The sequence below is a fragment of the Zalophus californianus genome, chromosome 5, assembly GCF_009762305.2.
Source record: "Zalophus californianus isolate mZalCal1 chromosome 5, mZalCal1.pri.v2, whole genome shotgun sequence".
NCBI lineage: Eukaryota > Metazoa > Chordata > Mammalia > Carnivora > Otariidae > Zalophus > Zalophus californianus.
Window position 1 is genome coordinate 31,318,964 of NC_045599.1, and position 23,871 is coordinate 31,342,834.

General features: G+C 38.0%; 2 protein-coding genes across 2 annotated transcripts; one reads left to right on the plus strand and one right to left on the minus strand.

Annotated features, from left to right (window-relative positions):
- Positions 1-462: 462 nt before the first annotated feature.
- NME5 (NME/NM23 family member 5) lies at positions 463-23,411 on the minus strand. The gene is made up of 6 exons (XM_027604257.2): positions 23,364-23,411; positions 22,624-22,798; positions 16,518-16,723; positions 15,751-15,851; positions 7,021-7,139; positions 463-940 (listed from the first exon to the last, which is right to left on the minus strand). The coding sequence occupies exons 2-6, from the start codon at positions 22,750-22,752 to the stop codon at positions 860-862; spliced, it is 636 nt and encodes a 211-aa protein (XP_027460058.1). The 5' UTR covers positions 22,753-22,798; positions 23,364-23,411; the 3' UTR covers positions 463-859.
- Positions 4,335-4,875, plus strand: LOC113928389 (histone H3.3A-like). The gene has a single exon (XM_027604258.1). The coding sequence runs from the start codon at positions 4,420-4,422 to the stop codon at positions 4,828-4,830; it is 411 nt and encodes a 136-aa protein (XP_027460059.1). The 5' UTR covers positions 4,335-4,419; the 3' UTR covers positions 4,831-4,875.
- Positions 23,412-23,871: the final 460 nt, after the last annotated feature.

A 23,871-nucleotide genomic window follows, 5' to 3' on the forward strand; every position in this document is an offset into this window, starting at 1 on the left:
GAAGATGATGATGATGATGATAAATATGGATTCTACTTTTTTTCTCATCTCTAACATATTTAACCTCCCTGTACACAGCTCACTCCTTTTGAAGATAAAAAACTGAAATGTAACGCTGCGTGAGACTTGTTTTTAAACTGTACGGTGTTCTTTTTCTGTATAGTTAACAACTATCAAATGTGTCTTCAGCTACCCCGGTCCTGGTGGCATTTTCACTACCTTTACAACTACCCTTGCCTGTGTGACAAGAGGGACAGGAATTGAAAGCAGGTTCTCGTGGGCACACAGTCTTTTCTTTTTTCTTTTTTTTTTTTAAAGATTTTATTTATTTATTTGACAGAGACACAGTGAGAGAGAGAACACAAGCAGGGGGAGTGGGAGAGGGAGAAGCAGGCTTCCCGCTAAGCAGGGAGCCAGATGCGGGGCTCCATCCCAGGACCCCGGGATCATGACCTGAGCTGAAGGCAGACGCTTAACGACTGAGCCACCCAGGCGCCCCCACACAGTCTTTTCATCTTCAGTTGTTTCTAACGTGTCTTATATAAATTAGTTGTTGGTCTCCTAACTGGATGCCACTTTACAATCACAAAAAACTTACATTTGCTTCATTAACATTCTAAATACTTCTGGATAAAATCAATTTTCTTATTAGAAAACAAAAATCATACCTTTACTAAAGCTATATTTTACCTCAGATAATGCTGTCTTATACACAAAACACATTCTTTTAAAACTTATATTTTTAAAAACAATTTATTTCACACGTAGTTACTTAAAACCTTAGGACGGTTTGTTTGTTTTAAAGTAGAAGCATGTCTTTCACAGTAAGATAGTGATTTGTTCTTTGAGGAATTTTATTTTAAGGTTCTTCTGCAGCTGGATTGTGACACAGCTTTGGCTTGTTGGGATTATTTTTCAGGAGCCAATCAGCTAACCAAATCTATGGAAAAAAGAAAAAAACTCATAATAAACATTTAAATATATATACTATAAATTATAAATATATACTATGAATGATATAAATATATACTATCTATACAACCTTACACTTTTAGTATAAATATCAATTTAAAACTTAGTTTTCAAAATCACTGAGAATGAGAAAATGACCATTAAAAAATGAAACACTAAGTTTTACATTATGCAAGATTTTCAAGTATAGATCCAAACTGGAAAAGAAGTAAAACTCTCTCCTTTTACAGATGACATGATCCTATATATATAGAAGATCCCAAAGAATCCACAAGTTATTATAACTAATAAATGAATTCGGTAAAATTGTAGGTTAAAAGATCAACACAAAAATCATTTGTGTTTCTATATATCAGCAATAAACAACCCAAAAAGGAAAATAAGAAATCACTTCCATTTCAGTAGCATTAAAAAAAAATAATCTAGGAGTACATTTAACCAACTTGTATACTGAAAACTCTGAAGTGTTGCTGAAAGAAATTTAAAGACCTGAGTAAATGCAAAGATAACCTGTGTTCATGGATACAAAGACTTAATACTATTTTTTCTTTTTTTTTAAAGATTTTATTTTTTAAGTAATCTCTACACCCAAAGTGGGGCTCAAACCCACAACCCTGAGATCAAACATCCTAATGCTCCACCGACCAAGCCAGCCAGGTTCCCTGAAAGACTTAATACTGTTAACATGTCATTACTACCTAAAGTGAGCTATAGATTCAATCCAATCCTTATAAAATTCCCAAAAACATTTTTGCAGAAATGTTAAAGTCAATCCTCAAATTCATATGGAATTTCAAGAGGCTCTGAATATATAAAACAATCATGAAAATGAAAAATAAATTTGGAGAATTTTCTAACTTTCTTCTTCCTTTTTTTTTTTAAGTTTTTCATTTATTTACATAATCCCTGCACCCAATGTGGGGCTCACACTCATGACCCAAGATCAAGAGCCGCATGCTCTTCTGACTGAGCCAGCCAGGCACCCCATCTTTTTTTTTTTTTTAAGTAAACTCCACCCAATGTGGGGCTTGAAGTTATGACCTGGAGCTCAAGAGTCACATGTTCCACTGACTGAGCCATCCAGGAGCCCCCTCTCATCCACTTTTAATCAGAGTATAAAATGGTGTAACCACTACAAAATTTGGCAATACTTATCCAGATTAAAAAGGCACATATCAAACACATCAAAACAACATTCTTTTAAAAAAATAACATTATTTTTGACTCAGTATTTCTATTTGTAGGAATTTATTCTATAGGTATATGGTACACAGACATATGAATGAAGATATTGACTGTTGGCAAGTTCATAGTAACAAAAGAGTAGAAACAACCTAAACTACCATCTATATGTGACTAATTAATAAACTGTAGAACATCAATTCAAGAGAATGCCATGAGCTGTTCTTTTAAAACAGGGCAATTTTGTCTGTGGTGTTATTTAATAATTTATATGTTGAGTAAATAAGGTAAAGAGTATCAAATGGCATATTTAGTAGGTAGCATTTGTAAATGTACATGTTTTTAAGTATGCTTAGGGCGCCTGGGTGGCTCAGTTGGTTGAGCGACTACTGCCTTCGGCTCAGGTCATGATCCTGGAGTCCCGGGATCGAGTCCCACGTCAGGCTCCCTGTTCGGCAGGGAGTCTGCTTCTCCCTCTGACCCTCTTCCCTCTCGTGCTCTCTATCTCTCTTCTCTCTCTCTCAAATAAATAAATAAAATCTTTAAAAAATATATATATATGCTTATATATGTATAGATTTTCTCTGCTGAAAGGATATATAGAGCCTGCTAAGAGTGAATGACTCCAGGAAGTATAACTGAATGACCAAGGAACAGAAATGAGAATGAGAGTTACTTTTCATGATATATCCTTTTGTAATTTTTGAATTTTATACCATATTTAAATATTGCTTATTAAAAAAACTGTTCTAAATATTACTCAAAAAATTAATTAGAAAAGAAAGTTAAGGGCAAAATTTTTTTAGCTGTTCATATGTTTTGAATTATAATTCTACCTTTTAAATTTTTTTATTTTTTATTTTATTTTTTATTTTTTTTAAAGATTTTGTTTATTTCACGTTCTGCGTGGAGCACTGGGTGTTATGCACAATGAATCATGGAACACTACATCAAGAACTAATGATGTAATGTATGGTGATTAACATAACAATAAAAAAGATTTTATTTATTTGACAGAGAGAGAGACAGCGAGAGAGGGAACACAAGCAGGAGGAGTGGGAGAGGGAGAAGCAGGTTTCCCGCAGAGCAGGGAGCCCCATGCAGGGCTCGATCCCAGGACCCTGGGATCATGACCTCAGCCGAAGGCAGACGCTTAACGACTGAGCCACCCAGGCGCCCCTTATTTTTTATTTTAAGTAGGCTCCATACCCAACATGGGGCTTCAACTCACAACCCTGAGATCAAGAGTCACATGCTCTAATAGTAAGCCAGTCAGGCAGCCCTCTACTTTTTGATCTCTTTCCAAATGATGTAATCTCAATGTGTGAAAAGCATTATACTCAAAGATGTTTACTGGCGCGCCTGCGTGGCTCAGATGGTTAAGCGTCTGCCTTGGGCTTAGGTCATGATCTCAGGATCCTGGGATCGAGTCCCGCATCAGGCTCCCTGCTCCTTGGGAGCCTGCTTCTCCCTCCGCTTCTCTCTCTCTCTCCCTCTGTCTCTCATGAATGGATAAATAAAATCTTTAAAAAAAGAAAATCAAAGATGTTTACTGTTACACTATTCATAATAGCAAACAACTCAAACAGCAAAAGAAGTATGGTAAGGGTAATAACAGAAATCACTTAACTATTAAAATAATCTCTATAAAATATATATTTAAATATAGTGATATTTGGGACGCCTGGGTGGCTCAGTCGGCTAAGCATCTGCCTTCGGCTCAGGTCATGATCCCAAGGTCCTGGGACTGAGTCTTGCACCGGCCTCCTTGCTCAGCAGGAGCCTGCTTCTCTCTTTGCCTCCTGCTCCCCCTGCTTGTGGGTGCTCTTTCTCTCTGACAAATAAATAAAATCTTAAAAAAAAACTAAATATAGTGATATTTATGGGATATATGTTTAAATATAGTAATAGAAATTAAAAAAATAAAACCTGAGCAAAGAAAAAACAGGACTGGAAAAGATAAAACAATAATAGCAGTTAATATTGGAGCACGTATGCACCAGACACTCTAAGAATTTTACATGCATTCATACTTCTCGGTGTGTGTTTGTTTTTTTTTAAGTAGACTCCACGCCCAGCGTGGAGCCCAATGAGGGGCTTGAACTCAGAACCCTGAGATGAAGAGCTGAACCGATATCAAGAGTCAGATGCCTAGGTGTTCGCAGCCGCCGCCACGCCGCCGTCGCTCGCCAACGCCAGCGCCGCCTCTAGCTCGCCGAGCTCCAGCCCAAGGAGAAGGGGGGTAAGTAAGGGAGTTTCTGTACCATGGCTCGTACAAAGCCGACTGCCCGCAAATCGACCGGTGGTAAAGCACCGAGGAAGCAACTGGCTACAGAAGCCGCTCGCAAGAATGCGCCCTCTACTGGACGGGTGAAGAAACCTCATCCTTACAGGCCTGGTACTGTGGCACTCCGTGAAATTACACGTTATCAGAAATACACCGAGCTTCTGATCTGCAAACTTCCTTTCCAGCGTCTGATGGGAGAAATTGCTCAGGACTTCAAAACAGATCTGCGCTTCCAGAGCGCGGCTATTGGTGCTTTGCAGGAGGCAAGTGAGGCCTATCTGGTGGGCCTCTTTGAAGACACCAACCTGTGTGCTATCCATGCCAAACGTGTCACAATTATGCCAAAAGACATCCAGCTAGCGCGCCGCATACGTGGAGAACGTGCTTAAGAATCCACTATGATGGAAAACATTTCATTCTTTAAAAAAAAAAAATTTCTCTTCTTCCTGTTATTGGTAGTTCTGAACCTTAGATATTTTTTTTCCATGGGGTCAAAAGGTACCTAAGTATATGATTGCAAGTGGAAAAATAGGGGACAGAAATCAGGTATTGGCAGGTTTTCCATTGTCATTTGTGTGTGAATAAAGCATTAATGCAAGTCAAAATGTTTCAGTGAACACGTTTCAGCAGTTCAACTTTATAACAATTATAAATAAACCTGTTAAATTTTTCTGGACAATGCCAGCATTTGGATTTTTTTAAAACAAGTAAATTTCTTATTGACAGCAACTAAATGGTGTTTGTAGCATTTTTATCATACAGTAGATCCATCCATTCGCTGTACTTTTCTAACTGAGTTGTCCTACATGCAAGTACATGTTTTTAATGTTATCTGTCTTCTGTGCTGTTCCCGTAAGTTTGCTATTAAAATACATTAAACTATAAAAAAAAAAGAGTCAGATGCCTAACAAACTAAGCCACCCAGGTGCCCTCTCATACATTTTTACATTTAATCCTAACAATATCCCTATTATGTAAGCAGGTACTAATCTATTTGCATTTTACTGATGAGAAGAGAAAAACTCAGAGCTTAGAGGTCTGGAGTCAGAGTTGAATCTAGGCAAGATGATTTCAAAGACCATATCTAGGAAATGGAACCAGGGGTATCTTTTTCTTTTCTTTAACTTTTCAGTAGTGGGGCGCCCGGCTAGCTCAGTTGGTAGAGCATGAGACTCTTAACTTTTCAGTAGTATCAGGTTTCTTACTAAGTAAACATATGGTACTGTCACAATGAAAAGGAGTTATTAAAGAAATAACCTGCCTAGGGGCACCTAGCTGGCTCAGTCAGTAGAGTGTGTGACTCTTAATCTCGGGGGTCATGAGTTCGAGCCCCACATTGGGTGTAGAAATTACTTAAAATAAATAAAAAGAAAAAAAAAGAGAGAAATAACCTGCTTATCTTTTGTTTTTGGTAAAAGTGACAAAGTTAGTAGGAGAGATTAAATCTTTTGTCTTCCAAAGGCGATTCCCTTTCAGAATGGTAACAGAAGCTGGAGATACTATTTTGTCAGGGCTGGTATTAACCTTCCCTGAGGTGACTGGCTGGCTCAGTGGGAAGAACATGCCACTCTTGATCTTGGGGGTTATGAGTTCAAGCCCCATGTTGGGCATAAAGCTTACTTAAAAAATAAATAAATAAATGAAATAACTTCCTTGATTATCTCTGAATCTTCAAACGAGTGGGAGTACCTGTAAGGAAGGAGCAAGGAAGACATTTGGCCCTGGACACCATCCTAGTTTCTCCCACCCAACTATTCTTCCACCTGACTGAGCAATGTTGAAGTATCTAGGGATGTGAATAAATATGTTTTCTATGAAAAAAAATTAGATGTCATTAAAAATAAAAATATCAAACAAAATTCAAGTATGTATCTAATTTTATCATTTGATTATATAAATTATACCCCAATACAATGATCTGTATTTGAAGGCCGCAGTAACTGAAAATGTATTTATTTTTTAATTTTTTAAAAGATTTTATTTATTTATTTGCGAAAGAGAGAATGAGAGAGAGAGAGCATGGGGGGGAGGGTCAGAGGGAGAAGCAGACTCCCTGCTGAGCAGGGAGCCTAAGGCAGGACTCGATCCTGGGACTCCAGGCAGTCACTTAACCAACTGAGCCACCCAGGCACCCTGAAAATGTATTTAGAAACAATGGTTTTTTGTTTTTGTTTTTGTTTTGTAGGAACAGTATTCTTTAAGAGTTAAAATACAGCAGGGTGCCTGGGTGGCTCAGCTGGTTAAGTGTCTGCTTTCAACTCAGATCATGATCTCCGGGTCCTGGGGTAGAGCCCTGTGTCTGACTCCACACTCAGCAGGGAATCTGCTTGAGGAATCTCTCTCTCCCTCTGCCCCTTTCCCAGCTCATGCGTTCTCTCTCAAATAAAAAAAAAAATCTTAAAAACAAATAGTTAAAATATAGTAAGAGAATAAGTAATCAAAAGTTATACTTAAGTATCTAAAATGTATATGAAATAGTTTTTAAAATGCTCTTAATATTTCACTGTTTCAAAAAATATAATGTTTTAAATATGAAAACTATAGACAATTTCTTTAGTGTGAATAAAAAGATTTCTTACAAAAGGATCTGCTGGTTTCTCCTTACAAAGTACTGTGAGTCCTTCAAGCAGAGTTGGTGTTACATATAAATTTAAATAATCCTTAGCAGCTTGTCCAACTGGAATGGGTTCAATAATCACTGCAAAGACAAATGTATTCCAATTAAAACCACCACAAATGATGAAATATTATATAATCATTACAAAGAAAGAAATTTTAGTGGATAATACTTATAAAGGCTTTTTTTGTTTTGTTTTGTTTTTACAAAAAGGAAACAGAACTAGATACATAGCATAGTTTGTTCAAAAACACACAAGCACACACAGAGAAATAATAAGACCACATAAGACTGGCAAAAAAATGTATCAAAACACTAAGATTGATCATGTATAAGATTCTGATTATGTTTGCTATTACATCCTTGTCTGCATTTCCATTTCCATATTTTTTACAGTACATATTACAATGGACAATGTCATGAAAAAGAAAAATATGAACAACATGTAAAATTTAGGAGATTAATTGATTTCAACAATTAATTCCTGCCGACAAAATAGCAGGCATTTTACAAAGTGGTATGGATAGAACAGTGAATAACATGTAGTTCTTGCTCTCTTATAAACTACTGAATATACACATAAAACCTATTTCTGTGTGTATAGTATATATTACATTCCTGTTATTTTTCAGGTTTTTTTAAATTATTATTTTTCAGGTTTTTAAATAAATTATGTAAGATCTAGGAAAATTTTAGTCTTTTTAGTCTTGTTTGAACACTATGTAGGTCAACCAGACTTGCAGTACAACAAAGAATCTATTTATATGAGAAAGAATATATTTTATAAGTCTTAGTAAGCCTTTTGAGGTTGACCTCAATCAATGGGCAACTTTTGATAAAGATGAGAATGTGAAGCTCCTGGACTCACGTGTTCAGATTTAAATCGTCACTGGCCCAAGGAAAAAGAAGGTGGGAAGACAGATTTCTGTATGCCCAGTGTATGGGCTCAGTCTTAATGAGACAACTAACAATGAGAGTCCTTTGCCAGGATGCCAAGAAAAGCTAGGAAATGTCTCAAAGGACTTGAGTAAAAGGTTCCTTTCCTATTAGTCTCATTATAGCACTCTTTTTTGTACTGATCACTGTAATAATTTTTATTTTGGTTACACAAATATTTGTCATCTGTCTCTTCTACTCTTTCAGTTCCATGAAAGTTAGGACCACATTTATTATGTTCACTCTACCCTGTAGCCAGGCCCTTTGTAATATTTAAAAATGAAAACTGGGGTGCCTGGGTGGCTCAGTTGGTTAAGCGACTGCCTTCGGCTCAGGTCATGATCCTGGAGTCCCGGGATCGAGTCCCATATCGGGCTCCCTGCTCGGCAGGGAGTCTGCTTCTCCCTCTGACCTTCTGCCCTCTCATGCTCTCTCTCTACCATTCTCTCTCAATAAATAAATAAAAAATCTTAAAAAAAAAAACAAAACAAAACAAAAAAAATAATAAAAAAAAATAAAAATGAAAACTGAGGGGCGCCTGGGTGGCTCAGATGGTTAAGCGTCTGCCTTTGGCTCAGGTCATGATCCCGGGGTCCTGGGATCGAGTCCCGCATCGGGCTCCCTGCTCTGTGGTGAGCCTGCTTCTCTCTCTCTCTCTCTCTCTCTCTCTCTGACTTTCATGAATAAATAAATAAAACATTTAAAAAAAATAAAAATAAAAATAAAAATGAAAATTGAGGGGCCCCTGGGTGGCTCAGTCAGTTAAGTGTCTGCCTTTAGCCCAGGTCATGATCTCAGGGTCCTGGGATTGAGCCCCATGTCGGGCTTCCCACTCAGTGGGGAGTCTGCTTCTCTCTCTCCTTCTGCCCCTCCACTCGCTTGTGCTCTCTCCCTCTCTCAAATAAATACAATCCTTAAAAAATAAAAATGAAGATGAAAATTGATTATTGCCATTCCCATCCTTAAAAAGCTTCATTGGTTCCTCACTGCATTTACAGTCAAGATAGAACTCCATACCACAGCCCACAGAACTCTATACATGTAATCTCCACTTACCTCCCCAACCCCATATTTATCTTCCTCTGATCTTTGTTTATACAATGTGTCATGTTCTTTCTTTCTCATGACTTGAGAGAGACATGCTGTTCCATCTGCTAGAATGTTCTTCCCTGGATCTCACGTCACTTCCTCAGTTGGGCCTTTCTTATCATAGAGTCTCATAATACCCTATAATTGCTTTGTATAGCACTTACCACACAGTAACTACACAGTCATAACTGTACAATTATTTGGGTAATTATTGTTTAATGGCTATCTTCTGAACATTAGATGTAAACTCCAAGGGAGCGGAGACCTCATCTATTTTTTTGTAATTTTACTAAAAAAATTGAGGTATATTCACATATAATAAAATTCACTCACTGAAGTATACACTAAATTTTTAGTAAACTTATAGTTTTGCAATCAGTACCACAATCCAGTTTTAGAACACTTCACTACCCCAAAAATGTTCCTTGTGCTTATTTGTGATTTCCCACTCCCACTCCCACCCCTAGCCTTTGGCAAGCACTGAGCTTCTATTTAAAGATTTGCCTTTCCTCAAACCATGAGAGACTATGGACTCTGAAAAACAAACTGAGGGTTCTAGAGGGGAGGGCAGTGGGGGGATGGGTTAGCCTGGTGATGGGTATTAAAGAGGGCACGTTCTGCGTGGAGCACTGGGTGTTATGCACAAACAATGAATCATGGAACACTACATCAAAAACTAATGATGTAATGTATGGTGACTAACATAACATAATAAAAAAAAATTTGCCTTTCCTGGATATTTCATATAAACAGATCATGTATGTTGTCTTTTGTGCCTGGATTCTTTCAGCATTATGTTTTGAGTTTTTTTTTTTTAAGATTTTATTTATTTATTTGAGAGAGAGAATGAGAGAGAGAGAGCACATGAGAAGGGGTAGGGTCAGAGGGAGAAGCAGACTCCCTGCTGAGCAGGGAGCCCAATGCAGGACTCGATCCCAGGACTCCGGGATCATGACCTAAGCCAAAGGCAGTTGCCCAACCAACTGAGCCACCCAGGCGCCCCAATGTTTTGAGTTTCATCCAATGTGTAGCATGTATCAGTAGTTTGTTCCTTTGAATTGCTGAATTGTATTCTATTATATGGCTATACAACATTTTGTTTAACCATTAATACATAGTCGGATTTTTTTCTAGTTTTTGGCTGTACTAAATAGTTCTGCTATAAACATTCACATGTGTCTTTATGTAGATTTATGTTTTCATTTCTCTTAGATGGGTATATTCTAAGAGGAGTGGAACTGCAACAGAGTTACATGGTAAGCATACATTCAACATTTTAAGAAACCACCAAACTGTTTTCTAAAGTGGCTTTATCATTTTCCAATAATGTATGAGGATCCCAGTATCTCTATCCTTGCCATTATTATCCATTGTAGTGGGTATGAGGTGGTATCTCATTGTGGTTTTTTTTGTTTTGTTTTATTTTAACTCATTGTGATTTTAATTTGCATTTCCCCAGTGATTATGTTTTAATACTTTTTCATGTTTTTATTAGCCATTCATGTATCTTGTGAAATGCTTATTCAAAACTTTTGCCTGGTTTTTGTTTGCCTTCTTTTTACTGAATTAATTATAAGAGTTCTTCATAAATCCTAGATAAAAGTCCTTTATTTCATATGATTTTCAAATATTTCCTACCAGTCTGTGGTTAATCTTTTCAATATTTTTAATGATGGCTTTTGAAACATAAAACATACAAACTTTTAATTTTGATTTATCAATATTTTCTTTTATGGATCATGCTTTTGATATCATTTGCAAAAACCCTTTGTCCAACTCAAGGTCATGAAGATTTCCCATGTTTTCTTTTTTTTTTTTTAAAGATTTTATTTATTTATTTATTTGAGAGAGAGAGAATGAGAGATAGAGAGCATGAGAGGAAGGAGGGTCAGAGGGAGAAGCAGACTCCCCGCTGAGCAGGGAGCCTGATGCGGGACTCGATCCCGGGACTCCAGGATCATGACCTGAGCCGAAGGCAGTCGCTTAACCAACTGAGCCACCCAGGCGCCCTCCCATGTTTTCGTCTAGATACTTTTAGCTCTTATGTTTAGGTCTATGATCCATTGTTGTTACATTTTGTATGGGGTATGAAACAAGATCTGAGTTCTTTCTCTTTTTTTGCATGTGGATATTCAGTTGTCCTAGCACCATTTGTTGAAAAGATCACCCTTTCCCCATCAAACTGTCTAGGCACTTTTGTTGAAAGTCAACTGACCATAAATGTAAGGATTTATTCCTAGATTCTCAATTCTCTTTCATTGATCTATATGTCTAGTATAATACTGTCTTAATTATTGTGGTCTCATAGTTTTAAAATAAGATTAGTGGAAGTTCTCCAACTTATTTTTTCTTTTTAAAAATTGTTTTAGCTTGCCTAGATCTTTTGCAATTTCAGATAAATTTTAGAATCAGCTTGCCAACTTCTACATAAAAGAATGTATGGATTTTGATAGGAAGTGCATCAAATTAATTGATCAATTTGGAAAGAACTGCCATCCTGACAATATTGACTCTTTTAATCCATCAACATGGGACGTCTATCTAGTTTAGTCTTTCACTTCTCTCAATAATGTTTTATGCCTTTCAGTATATAAGAATTGTCTTCTTTTGTTAAATTTATTCCTAAGTATTTTATTATTTACTTATGTAATTCTAGTATAAGTAACATACAGTGTGTTATATTAGTTTCAGGTATACAACAAGGGATTCAATAATTTTTTTTTAAGATTTTATTTATTTATTTGACCAGAGAGAGAGAGAGAGCAAGCTCACACAAGCAGGGGGAGTGGTAGGCAGAGGGAGACACAGGCTCCCTGCAGAGCGGAGAGCCCAATGTGAGCCTTGATCCCAGGACCCTGGGATCATGACCTGAGCCGAAGGCAGACGCTTAACGACTGAGCCACCCAGGCGCCCCGTGATTCAACAATTCCATACATTGCTCAGTGTTCAAAATAAGTGTACCCTTAATCCCCTTCACCTATTTCACTCATCCCCACCCAGCCACCCTCTGGTAACCATCAGTTTGTTCTCTATTTTTAAGAATCTGGTTTATGTCTCTTTTTTTATTTTGTTTTGTAAATCCCACCTATGAGTGAAATAGTAGTTATTTTTGATGCTATTGTGAATGAAATTATTTCCTTAACTTCATTTTTGGATTGTTTCTACCTCATCTTCTTCTTTAAAAAAAAAAAAAGATTATTTGAGGGGCGCCTGAGTGGCTCAGTTGGTTAAGCATCTGGCTTCGTCTCAGGTCATGATCCCAGGGTCTTGGGATCCAGCCCCGTGTCAGGCTCCCTGCTCAGCAGGGAGCCCGCTTCTCCTTCTCCTCTCTGCTCAGGCTCTCTATGGCTATCTCTGTCTCTCTCTCTCTCTCAGATAAATAAAATCTTAAAAAAAGAAAAAAAATTATTTGATATTTGAGAGAGAGAGAGAGCGCGTCCCTGAGCAAGCAGAGGGAGGGTCAGAGGGAGAGAGAGAATCCTGAAGCAGATTCCCTGCTAAGAGCCCAACATAGGGCCCGATGCCACAACCCTGAGATCATGACCTGAGCCAAAAATCAAGAGTTGAACGCTTAACCAGATGAGCCATCCAGCTGCCCATCTACCTCATCTATTTTTGCCGATCGTTCATTATTTGTCTCTAGCAACCAGGGCTGGATGAATTAATGTGAAAATAAGGTTTTCATGTTTCTTACACAGATGAACTTTCATGGCACTTTAATGACATTTGTAGTTTATACATTGCATTGTATACTTATTTTTATACATTTTTAAAATATGATCATCTTGAGAGCAGGGACATATTGTTATTCATCTTTGTATTTCTGGCACATAGTAGGTAATTCAATAAATTTGTTGAAGGAATGGAATATAGCAAAGCTTTGAATTAGCCATCTCTGTTGAAAGGGAAGGGTAAGGACAGTACATTTTTTCTTTTTTTTTAATATTTTTATTTATTTATTCATGAGAGACAGAGGGAGAGAGGCAGAGGGAGAAGCAGGCTCCCTACGGAGCAGGGAGCCCGATGCGGGACTCGATCCCAGGACCCTGGGACCATGACCTGAGCCGAAGGCAGATGCCCAACCATCTGAGCCACCCAGGCGCCCAAGGACACTACATTTTTTCAAGGGTTAGGAACATGTCTGAATATCTTTATGACTTGCTTGAGTGAATCATCAGATAGGGTTTTGCAAATAGCTCTTGACTGACTGCTAAGCAAGAGAGAGCTCATATCCCAAACTCTGAGAATTTACTCCAAAGAACTTCACATTCTCACAGCAAAAGATCTGTAATGTGGTAGGTAATTAATCAGTTATATTTATCCTACAACTGCTGCTTCTCAAATGTCTAATTATATCTCTTAAACTCATGTCTAGAGGACAAATTAGTGGGTAAAATCAAAAGCAATCTAAAATAACAGTTTAGGGCGCCTGGGTGGCTCAGATGGCTAAGCGTCTGCCTTCGGCTCAGGTCATGATCCCAGGGTCCTGGGATCGAGTCCCGCATCGGGCTCCCTGCTCAGGGGGGAGCCTGCTTCTCCCTCTGCTTCTCTCTCTCTCTCTCTCTTTTTCTCTCCCTCTGTCTTCCATGAATAAATAAATAATATCTTTTAAAAAATAAAATAAAATAACAGTTTAGGTATATAACCCTGTGAGTAAGAATAGCTTTTAAAAAAAGGACTAGAGAAAACAAAACAATAATAGCAGTTAATATTTGAGCACATATGCATCAAACACTAAGAATTTTACATGCATTTATATATTCAACCCTAACAATATCCCTAACTAGGTAGGCAATACTAATAATATTTGCATTTTACTGAAAAGAAGAGAAAAAAACAGAGAGAGGTTAGATGTCTGGAATCAGAGGAAAATCTAATTCACTGGGGTGCCTGGGTGGCTCAGTTGTTAAGCATCTGTCTTCGGCTCGGGTCATGATCCCAGGGTCTTGGGTTCCGGCCCGCATCGGGCTCCCTGCTCCGCGGGAGGCCTGCTTCTCCCTCTCCTACTCCCCCTGCTTGTGTTCCCTCTCTCACTGTGTCTCTCTCTGTCAAATAAATAAATAAAATCTTTAAAAAAAAATCTAATTCACTAAGAGGACTAAATCTAAGTACTATCACATTAAAAAGACTTCATGTTTGAGATGTACATCAAAATAATGTGGAAGCATTAGAAATAGCAGAGGTTATAGATGATATAATTAGACGGATCACAATTATTTAAGTCGGGTGATAGGTTCATTAGGGGTTTATTTTTATTATTCTACTTTTGATTATGTTTGAAATTTCCACAATAAACAATTCCAAAGAAAAAGACACCCTAATGGAAGGGATATGTGATAGAAATTAGATCAGTAAGAATAAAATATGTAAGTAGGCAAATCCTTTTGTGTACAAATAGCTATAAAACAGTTTTGTGGGGCATCTAGCTGGCTCAGTGGGTGGAGCATGCAACTCTTGATCTCAGGGTCATGAGTTCATGCCCCACGTTGGGTGCAGAGATTACTTAAAAATTAAAAAATGAGGGGTGCTGGGTGGCTCAGTCATTAAGCATCTGCCTTCGGCTCAGGTCTTGATCTCTTGAGTCCTGGGATTGAGCCCCGCATCGGGCTCCCTGCTCCTTGGGAGCCTGCTTCTCCCTCTGCTTCTCTCTCTCTCTCCCTCTCCCTCTCTCTCTCATGAATAAATAAATAAAATCTTTAAAATAAATAAATAATAAATAAAATCTTAAAAAAAAGAATCAGGACTTTTAAATCTCAAGACAGATTTCAGTTTTCTTTGAATAAATCATCAGTAGAAAATACTGAGGAATAGGCTTAAATGACTTAAGAGAAAAGTAACAGGCCAAAAAAATATTTAAAGCTTCCCAATGCTTTACATCTTTTTCTTTATAACAGAAATCACCAAATTTTCTTCTGGATCTAAAAATACTATTGAGAACAAACTAAAGGGGCGCCTGGGTGGCTCAGTCGTTAAGCGTCTGCCTTCGGCTCAGGTCATGGTCCCGGGGTCCTGGGATCGAGCCCCGCATCGGGCTCCCTGCTCAGCGGGAAACCTGCTTCTCCCTCTCCCACTCCCCCTGCTTGTGTTCCCTCTCTCTCTGTGTCTCTGTCAAATAAATAAAATCTTTAAAAAAAAAAAAGAAAATAAAACAAACTAAAAACCTCAATGTTATTCCTTACTATGCCCACTTCTAGAAGGTTTACAACTTCCATAACAGGATGGAAACAAAAACAGGCCTGAGAGTTACTAATTCCACAACTGCATAAATATTCATTAGACAAACAGTAAAGAGAAAAAATGGGAAATCTATCATAATTTCCAAGGGAGATTCTTTTTTTCATGTGTAACAAACTTTACTGATGCATTAGGAGGAACTTAAGGAATTGCAACAAAGGAGAAGAGAAACCCTAAACATGGTTAGTCTAAGAGAAGAGGAAAAAGTAAACTCTTCTCAAAAGATTCCCTACAGGACACAATTTAGTTTCTGAGGGAAATACTGAATTTTCCATTCTTGGCCTCAAGTTTGTAAGTAACTGTAACTTCAAAATATGACAAAATATATTGGAGAAAAACCCTGTTATCTTCCTTCCCAGGTACATCACCCAAATAAAAGAGAAAGCAAACAACAGGGAGATGCACTTGACTAAATTACTCATTGGTAACTCACCTTTAGGAAACATGAATCGAATTTCTCTTTCTGCTGCAGCAAAATCATTGCTCCCATGAAGTGCATTCCTTAGGTCATCTGTGCCATAAATTGCCCTTAGACTAAAAGTGAGTTAGAGATGATGACCATCCAATGTGATATCCTTTCCTTACTCTTTACATATGCGTTCTACTTAGGAATTTTAGAGAAGCATTGCCACTTCTCACATATGGAAGTTTTAATCTATTTTGAATTTAAGCTTAAATCTACCTAGATGAGGGTCAAATATATTTAAATCTGCAGGAGGGATACACTGGGAAACAGGAGTTCTTTGGGTGAAGAGGAGGTGTTGTTTTGTGAGAAGTGAAAAGGCAATGTATGTTAAAAAATGCAAGAATTCAATGTCCTCGCGTTTCCAAATTTTAATGATAGTGCTAAAAATCTGTTTTTCTGGCCTTCTATTACCAATATTATTTTTAAAAGCCATGCCAATTTTCCTATGAAAAAATCCTACTTCAGGGGCAGTTTAATTCAAGGATGAGAGAAGAATTAGGCTAATCAGAAGAATTAGGCTAAATCAGACATTCCCTGAGGCCTTTTGGGGTATATGGTATTAAGATGGACATTTAAATAGCTAAAATGTAAAACTGACCCCATCCCCATCCCAACCAAAAAACAAAAAGTTGACTTAGAAAAACTTTCAAATGAAAAGAAATCAGTTTTGGGTTTTATTTTGTTTTGTTTTCATTTTTATACTTGGATTCCATTTTTCCCCCTAGGAAAGTTACCTGTCTGGGTGAGTCTCTTTAGCTACTAAGGTATTACTTGGTCCCAAAAGTTCTTTCCAGTAAGAGATGGCTTTATGTCTAGCTAATATCATGGCAACAAGTGGTCCAGAACTCATGTAAGCTGTTAAATTGGGGAAAAACATTTTCCCATACTGTTCCACATAAAAGTTACTACAGTGCTCAGGGCTGAGATGGAGTTTTCTTCTCTATAAGAGAAACAAAGTCAACAAAAGTATTTAAAATGACAGTTCAATAATAACTCATTAAGTCATTAATAACTTGAAATTCATACAAATCTGATTATAAATGTAAGATTTTTATATTACGAAGAAAGGGAGATATAAAGTTAAATGTAGGCTATAAATAAACTTCTCAAAGTTATTTAACCAACTCTCGTGCGCTGTTGATGTGAAGGTAAACCCATGCAGCCACTGTGGAAACCAGTATGAAGGTTCATCAAAAAATTAAAAATAGAAATACTATATGATCCAGTAATTCCACTACTGGATATTTACCCAAAGAAAACAAAACCACTAATTCAAAAAGATATATGCACCCCTACATTTACTGCACCATTATTAACAATAGCTGAGACATGGAAGCAACACAAAGATCATCTACAGATAAGTGGATAAAGATGTGGTATATAAATACAATGGAATATTACCCAGCCATTGCATAGAAAGGAATGAGATCTTGCCATTTGTGACACTATGGACGGACCCAGAGGGTATTATGCTAAATGAAATAAGTCAGACAGATAAAGACAATTACCATTTCATTTATATGTGGAATCTAACAAGAGAATGGACAAACAAAAAACAGACTCTTAAATACAGAGAACAAACCTGTAGTTGCCAGAAGGGATGGTAGTGGGGGGCATGGGTGAAACAGATGAAGGGAATTAAAGGTAGGAACTTATAGTTACAAAATAAGTAAGTCACAGAGATGAAAAGCACAGCATAGAGAAGAGTTAATAATACTGTAATTATGTCGTATGGTGACAGATGGTGACCACACTTACTGTGGTAAGCACTGACTAAAATATAGAATTGTAAAAATCAGTATGTTGTACACCTGAAACTAATATACATTGCATGTTAATTATACTTAAGTTAAAAACAGCTATTTAACCTACTTAAGAAAAACTATCCCTATCCGGCAGCCTACTTCAATATATGGTTTGTTAATGACAAACTGAGCTTATCTCCTTCTTTAAGTAAAAGACTACTATCATCAACATTTTTATACTTTGTATACATTAAAGTAACAAAATTGGACTTCAGAAATATTCTAAATTCATCTTTATCTATTTGTGATATTTTCCTATTAATTGTGAAATTTTCCTATATTATTTTAGGGAGCTGGTCTTATCGTGGTACTTAGAAATAATATACAGTATAATGATGCAGTAAACAAGTTTTTCTGTTGAATGTAAAAGTTGTGTAATCTTTATTCTAGTTCTGCCATAAATATGTAGGTTCACTATGAGCTTAAAATACTTGGTACTAAGTTTCTCAGTTTGAAAGAACATAAAATATTGAGGGCAAGTAAACATTATTTTCTTCACAAATGAGATTATACAAATGAATCAGTAAAAAATCACAGAAGTGAAATCAGCCATTCTTCTGATTAGAGATCATCCTTCTCTAAAAGCAGCTATTTGAACACTTTTTTTTTTTTTAAGATTTTATTTATTTATTTTGACAGAGACACAGCGGGAGAGGGAACACAAGCAGAGGGAGTGGGAGAGGGAGAAGCAGGCTTCCCGCTGAGCAGCGAGCCCGATGCGGGGCTCAATCCCAGGACCCTGGGATCATGACCCTAGCCGAAGGCAGACGCTTAACGACTGAGCCACCCAGACGCCCCTATTTGAACACTATTAAAAAATCATCCATTAGTACTGTTTGTCAGTTCCACTAAAGGTGGATCATGAAGGAAAAGACTCAAGAAATAACAGAGGGATTCAAATTAGTCACCAAGAAAAACTTCTGGCTAGAATAAGGATGATGAGAATGGAGATAAGTTAGAAGGTCAAGGCTAAAAATCTCCATGATTAAGGCAGAAAGCTATCTTTCTAAAGTGGGTTAGATTTTCCTGACAGTACAGCATGAAATTTACCAAGTGACGTCTTAAGGCTCCTTCCAAAACAATCATGTGTCCTCAGGTTTCGGAAACCTGGCAAAATTGCTTGGTTTGTAGTGAGAAATCAAAACTGCCCAAAGCAAGAAATGGGAAGATGTTTACCTAGGTGGGTCAGCACTGCTGTAAACAGGCTATGCTGACAAATATAACATTCTCACCAGTCAAGGACCAGCTACTACAAAATAGGTGCTTGTATCTGTTCACATAATGAAATTCATATAGTCAAGAAAAACAAATTTGAGAAGTTACAAAACCACCTGATTTAGTATAATCCTTGATTCTATTACTTAAAAATAAGATGTGTCAGTATTTGTGATTCTTGGGCATACTGGTATGGGTTTTTTGGTTGCTGCATTAAAAAATAAAATTTCATCTGTTATAATGTAAGCCCTTATCACATGCCCCTTAATAAGCAAGGGAAGCCACCTTCTGTAGGTGTGCTGCCTAATGCAGCATAATTATAAACATTAAGAGCTCCTCTTAAGCTAAAATTGATGAGGAGCACCTGGGTGGGTCAGTCGGTTAAGTGTTTGACTTAGGCTCTGGTCATGATCTCAGAGCCCCCCCATCTGGCTCCAGGGGTTTGCTCTCAGCAGGGAGTCTGCCCCTCCCCTGCTCATTCCCTCTGTTCCCCCCCCTCTCAAATAAATAAAATCTTTAAAAAATTGATAATGGGCGCCTGGGTGGCTCAGTTGGTTAAGCGACTGCCTTTGGCTCAGGTCATGATCCTGGAGTCCGGGGATCGAGTCCCACATCGGGCTCCCTGCTGAGCAGGGAGTCTGCTTCTCCCTCTGACCCTCTTCCCTCTCATGCTCTCTATCTCTCATTCTCTCTCTCTCAAATAAATAAATAAAATCTTTAAAAAAATTGATAATGAATCAGTAATTCCATTGGTTACTTTAAAATTAGGTCGGGGCACATGGCTGGTTAGGCCAGTGGGAGATGCAAATCTTGGTCTCGGGGTTGTGAGTTTGAGCCCCATGAGGGGTGTGAAAATTGATTAAAAATAAAAAGATTTTTATTTATTTGTCAGAGAGAGAGAGAAAGAGAGAGAGATTGCACACAAGCAGGGGGAGCGGCAGGCAGAGGCAGAAGTAGGCTCCCTGCTGAACAAGGAGCCCGATGTGGGACTCGATCCCAGGATCCTGGGATCATGACCTGAACCGAAGGCAGACGCTTAACCGACTGGGCCACCCAGGCGTCCCTAAAAATAAAATCTTTAAAAAAATTAGATCAGGTAAAATTTTTTGGAATTCGGGTGAATATTTTCACAAAGAGAAATAGTATTAAATAGTATCAGAAAAGGAACCATTAGTTTGTAACAAAGGAAAGACTGCCACCTACTGAAAGAATGCATCATTTTTCAGAAGGTTTTCCCTAGATGGCAACAAGAAAGCCTTAAGTTCAGGGGCGCCTAGGTGGCTCAGTCGTTAAGCGTCTGCCTTCGGCTCAGGCCATGGCCCCAGGGTGGCTCAGACGATGGTCAGATGACAAAAAAGTTCTAGAGTTGGATGGTGGTGATGGCTGCACAATAAAGGAAATGTACTTAATACCGCTAAACTGTACACTTAAAAATGGTAAATTTTATGTTGTGTATATTTTATCACAATTAAAACAAAAGAGAAGCATACAATATACCAAAGCTTTCTTTGGTATGAAATTTACTGCTGCCTAGGGAAAGTGTTAAATATTAGTATTTAAACATTCTCACCAGTCAAGGACCAGCTGCTGCAAAATAGGTGCTTGTATCTGTTCACATACTGAAATTCATATAGTCAAGAAAAAGAAATTTGAGAAGTTACAAAACCACCTGATTTAGTATAATCCTATTATTCATTATTTAAAATTAAGATGTGTATTTGTGATTGTTAGGCATATTTAACATGAGCTACTTAAGTTTTTCACTATTTTTAAAATATGAACTTCTAAAAAAACTTAAATAGGATACCTTTATCTTATTTGTATACTTCATCTAATTGTTTTTTCCCAAAATTTAATGGGTAATATAGGGATAGGAAATTCAAAACACTATAAAAGAGTATATACTGAAAAATTGCATTCCCATCCCTGTCCTAATCCACCCTGGTCTTCCTTGCTCTCAAATAGGCAACTATTTTTTAATCTCCTAGTGTTTGATTTTGCAAATACTGGCAAACATGAATATATGTTACTTTTTCTCTATCACAAAAGATTGCTATATACAGTTCTGCCATCTTGCTTTTTTCCATAACAGGACATGGAGAGGTTCCTCTTTCTTCATTTTACAACTAGTTGCATAGTATTCAATTTGATGGCTTCGCCAGTCTACTTAACAAATCCTTTTTTTTAAGCTTTTTAAAAAAGATTTATTTATCAGAGAGAAAGAGAGAGCGCGCGCACAAGCAGGGGGAGTGGCAGGCAGAGGGAAAAGCAGGCTCCTTGCCAAGCAAGGAGCCAGATGTGGGACTCGATCCCAGGACCCCGGGGATCATGACCTGAGCTGAAGGTAGACGCCCAACCAACTGAGCCACCCAGGCACCTCTGTTCTATCCACTTTCAATTGATTTTTTATCTTTTTCTAGGAACTCTATATATTTAAAGGAGATTAGCCCTTTGTTATGAATTGCGAATCTTTTTTTTCCATGTTTGTCATCTGCTTTCAAGTTTTGACTTTATGATGTTCACTTGGCTATGCATAAGTTTTTTATGTTTATAGTCTTGTCAATCTTTTCTTTTATGGCTCCCAGATGATAAGTCATAGTAAAAAAGGCTGTCCCATTCCAAGAGTAAAAGACATTCGTGCATCTTTTCTTCTAGAATTTATATCATTTAATTTTAAAATATTTAAATCTTAGATCTGTTTGGAGTTTACCCTCATTATACAGTATATTTGAATCCAACTTTTTTTAATAGCTACCCAATTTTCCTAACAATATTTATTAAAAAGTTCTTTACCTGAGTCTCTTAAATATAGTAAATATTTCATTATACATTCCTGCACTACTTCCTTACACTTTCCTTACCTATCCTACTAAACTCAGCTGAAATCCCTTATCTTTCCTGTAGACTGAAGTTTTTTTTCTTTTATTTTTATCTGTTTGCGAGGGAGAGCAAGAGAGAGAGAGAGCACAAGAGCAGAAGGGAGGGGCAGAGGGAGAGGGAGAAGCAGACTCCCCGCTGAGCAGGGAGCCCGATGTGGGACTCGATCCTGGGACCCTGACACCATGACCAGAGCCAAAGGCAGATGCTTAACCAACTGAGCCACCCAGGCGCCCCTGTTTTCTTTTTAAAAACACTGACAAAATAGACAATATGACACTATACAAATATAAGAGAATGAAAAAACCTGGAATTCAAATAGGGATGGTACAAAAAATATTCAAAATATTTCATTCTATTTGATAATCTTTAACAAGACTCGTTTTACATACATTTTCAAACCTCTACCAACTGCAGAATACGGTTTTAAAACATTGTTTTTAATAATTGAAAAAAAATACCAACAGTCTAAAGTCCATCAACTGAACAAGTAAATAAATTGTTCATTCACGGAGGGGAATATCACACAGAAGTGAGGAAGAATGAGAGAGATTCAGATGTAATAACGTGGAATGCCATCCGAGCAACTTTGTAAAGGAAGTCAAGGGAAGAAGACTGTCCTATTTTATGGCGGGGGTGGGGGTACTGTTTGAAATGCTTAGAAAATCCTGCAAGGACAGAAAGCATTAAGTAGATGCCTTTCCTTGGAGACTGAGACTTGGGTGGGAGAGCAGAGGAGAAAAAAGGAATTTTAGTTCTCATTTTATATTCTTTTGAAGTATAAAAAAATTAAAACTAACATATATAACATTTATACTTAAAAGTTAAACCTAAGTTTAGTACTAAGTACTAAGGCACTAAATAGGTTAACATATTTAAGTACTTTTTTTTTTAAAGAGGAAAGAGAGAAAAAAAAACCATGATCATCATGCCCAAAAGTTACCTGAACAATGGTGAATCCAGATCTGAGAATAATATCTTGTATCTCCTCCTCTTTGTCAGCAATATCTGGTTTGATAATAGCCAGAGTTTTTTCTACATATATCTGAGGTGGGGGCATTGACATCTCCATTCTGCCTTTTCAGGGTACAATTTAGGGGATTCTCCACAGGTATCAACTGCAATGACATGCATCATCCCCACCCCAAATTTTAATGTAATTGTGATGAAGAACAGCATTATTACGCGCTTGATGTTATTAATTTACAGTTAAAAACCGCTGAATCTTTTTCTATAAGCAGTGTCTCAGTAATACGATGTTGGGGAGCCTGGCTGGCTTTGTCCGAGGAGCATGTGACTCTTGATCTCTGGGTCTCGTGGGTTCGAGCCCCAGGTTAGGTGTAGAGATTACACAAATAAACTTAAAAAAAAAATGCCATTTCTACTCTACGTCTAATTCATGCCCTTGGTTTTCCTAAGCGCTTTCGTTGAGGTACAGAGGCCAAAGGGCAGTCTGAAGGCCTAGCCCTGGCATGGACTCTCGGGACTGCAGGTGAAGACCGGGTCAGCCACTCTGCAGCAACTTTCTACCCAGCGGCAGGTAAGCCGTGCCCCCGTCCCCGCCCCTCCTGGAAGACCACACAGAGGGTCTGGCCTGGTTAGAAAGCAGAATCCCAGGTCCCAGTGCCTTTCCAAGGTACACTTGCAGATATACCGGAGTACAGCCCTCAACTGCGTACTCACCCGGCGCCCGCTCCGCCCGGCCACCGCCGCTTGTTGCTAGGAGACCCAAAGCACAGTTCAGGGACCGTGGCTGCAGAGGGCCAATCCTAGCACAGTGCGTCACAGACTCTGGGTGGTTCCTTTCAATCAAGAGAAGGAGCTAGCCTACAGCCGTCTTTATTACCCCCTGCCAATCTTAGAGCACCAGACGTTTTCCAACATTCTCATCTTATTTCACCCTCCTTGCCATTTAAAGGACGCTTCAATTTTTTTTTAAAGATTTTATTTATTTATTTGACAGAGAGAGACACAGCGAGAGAGGGAACACACAAATGGGGGAGTGGGAGAGGGAGAAGCAGGCTTCCTGTGGAGCAGGCAGCCTGATGCGGGGCTCGATCCCAGGACCCCGGGACCATGACCCGAGCCGAAGGCAGACGCTTAACGACTGAGCCACCCAGGTGCCCCTAAAGGACGCTTCAATTATATCAACTTTATAATGAGACAAATCAGAGACACTCCCCCTCATCCC

What these genes read in the sequence shown, in the direction of transcription:
- NME5 (XM_027604257.2), bottom strand. Translation starts at nt 22,752, where the DNA reads ATGGAGATGTCAATGCCCCCACCTCAGATATATGTAGAAAAAACTCTG. An exon ending in AAAGAGACTCACCCAGACAG is followed by an intron (nt 15,852 to 16,517) that starts GTAACTTTCCTA and finishes ACTCACTTTTAG; the next exon opens with TCTAAGGGCAATTTATGGCA. An exon ending in AGAAACCAGCAGATCCTTTT is followed by an intron (nt 941 to 7,020) that starts GTAAGAAATCTT and finishes TTTTTTCCATAG; the next exon opens with ATTTGGTTAGCTGATTGGCT.
- LOC113928389 (XM_027604258.1), top strand. Translation starts at nt 4,420, where the DNA reads ATGGCTCGTACAAAGCCGACTGCCCGCAAATCGACCGGTGGTAAAGCA.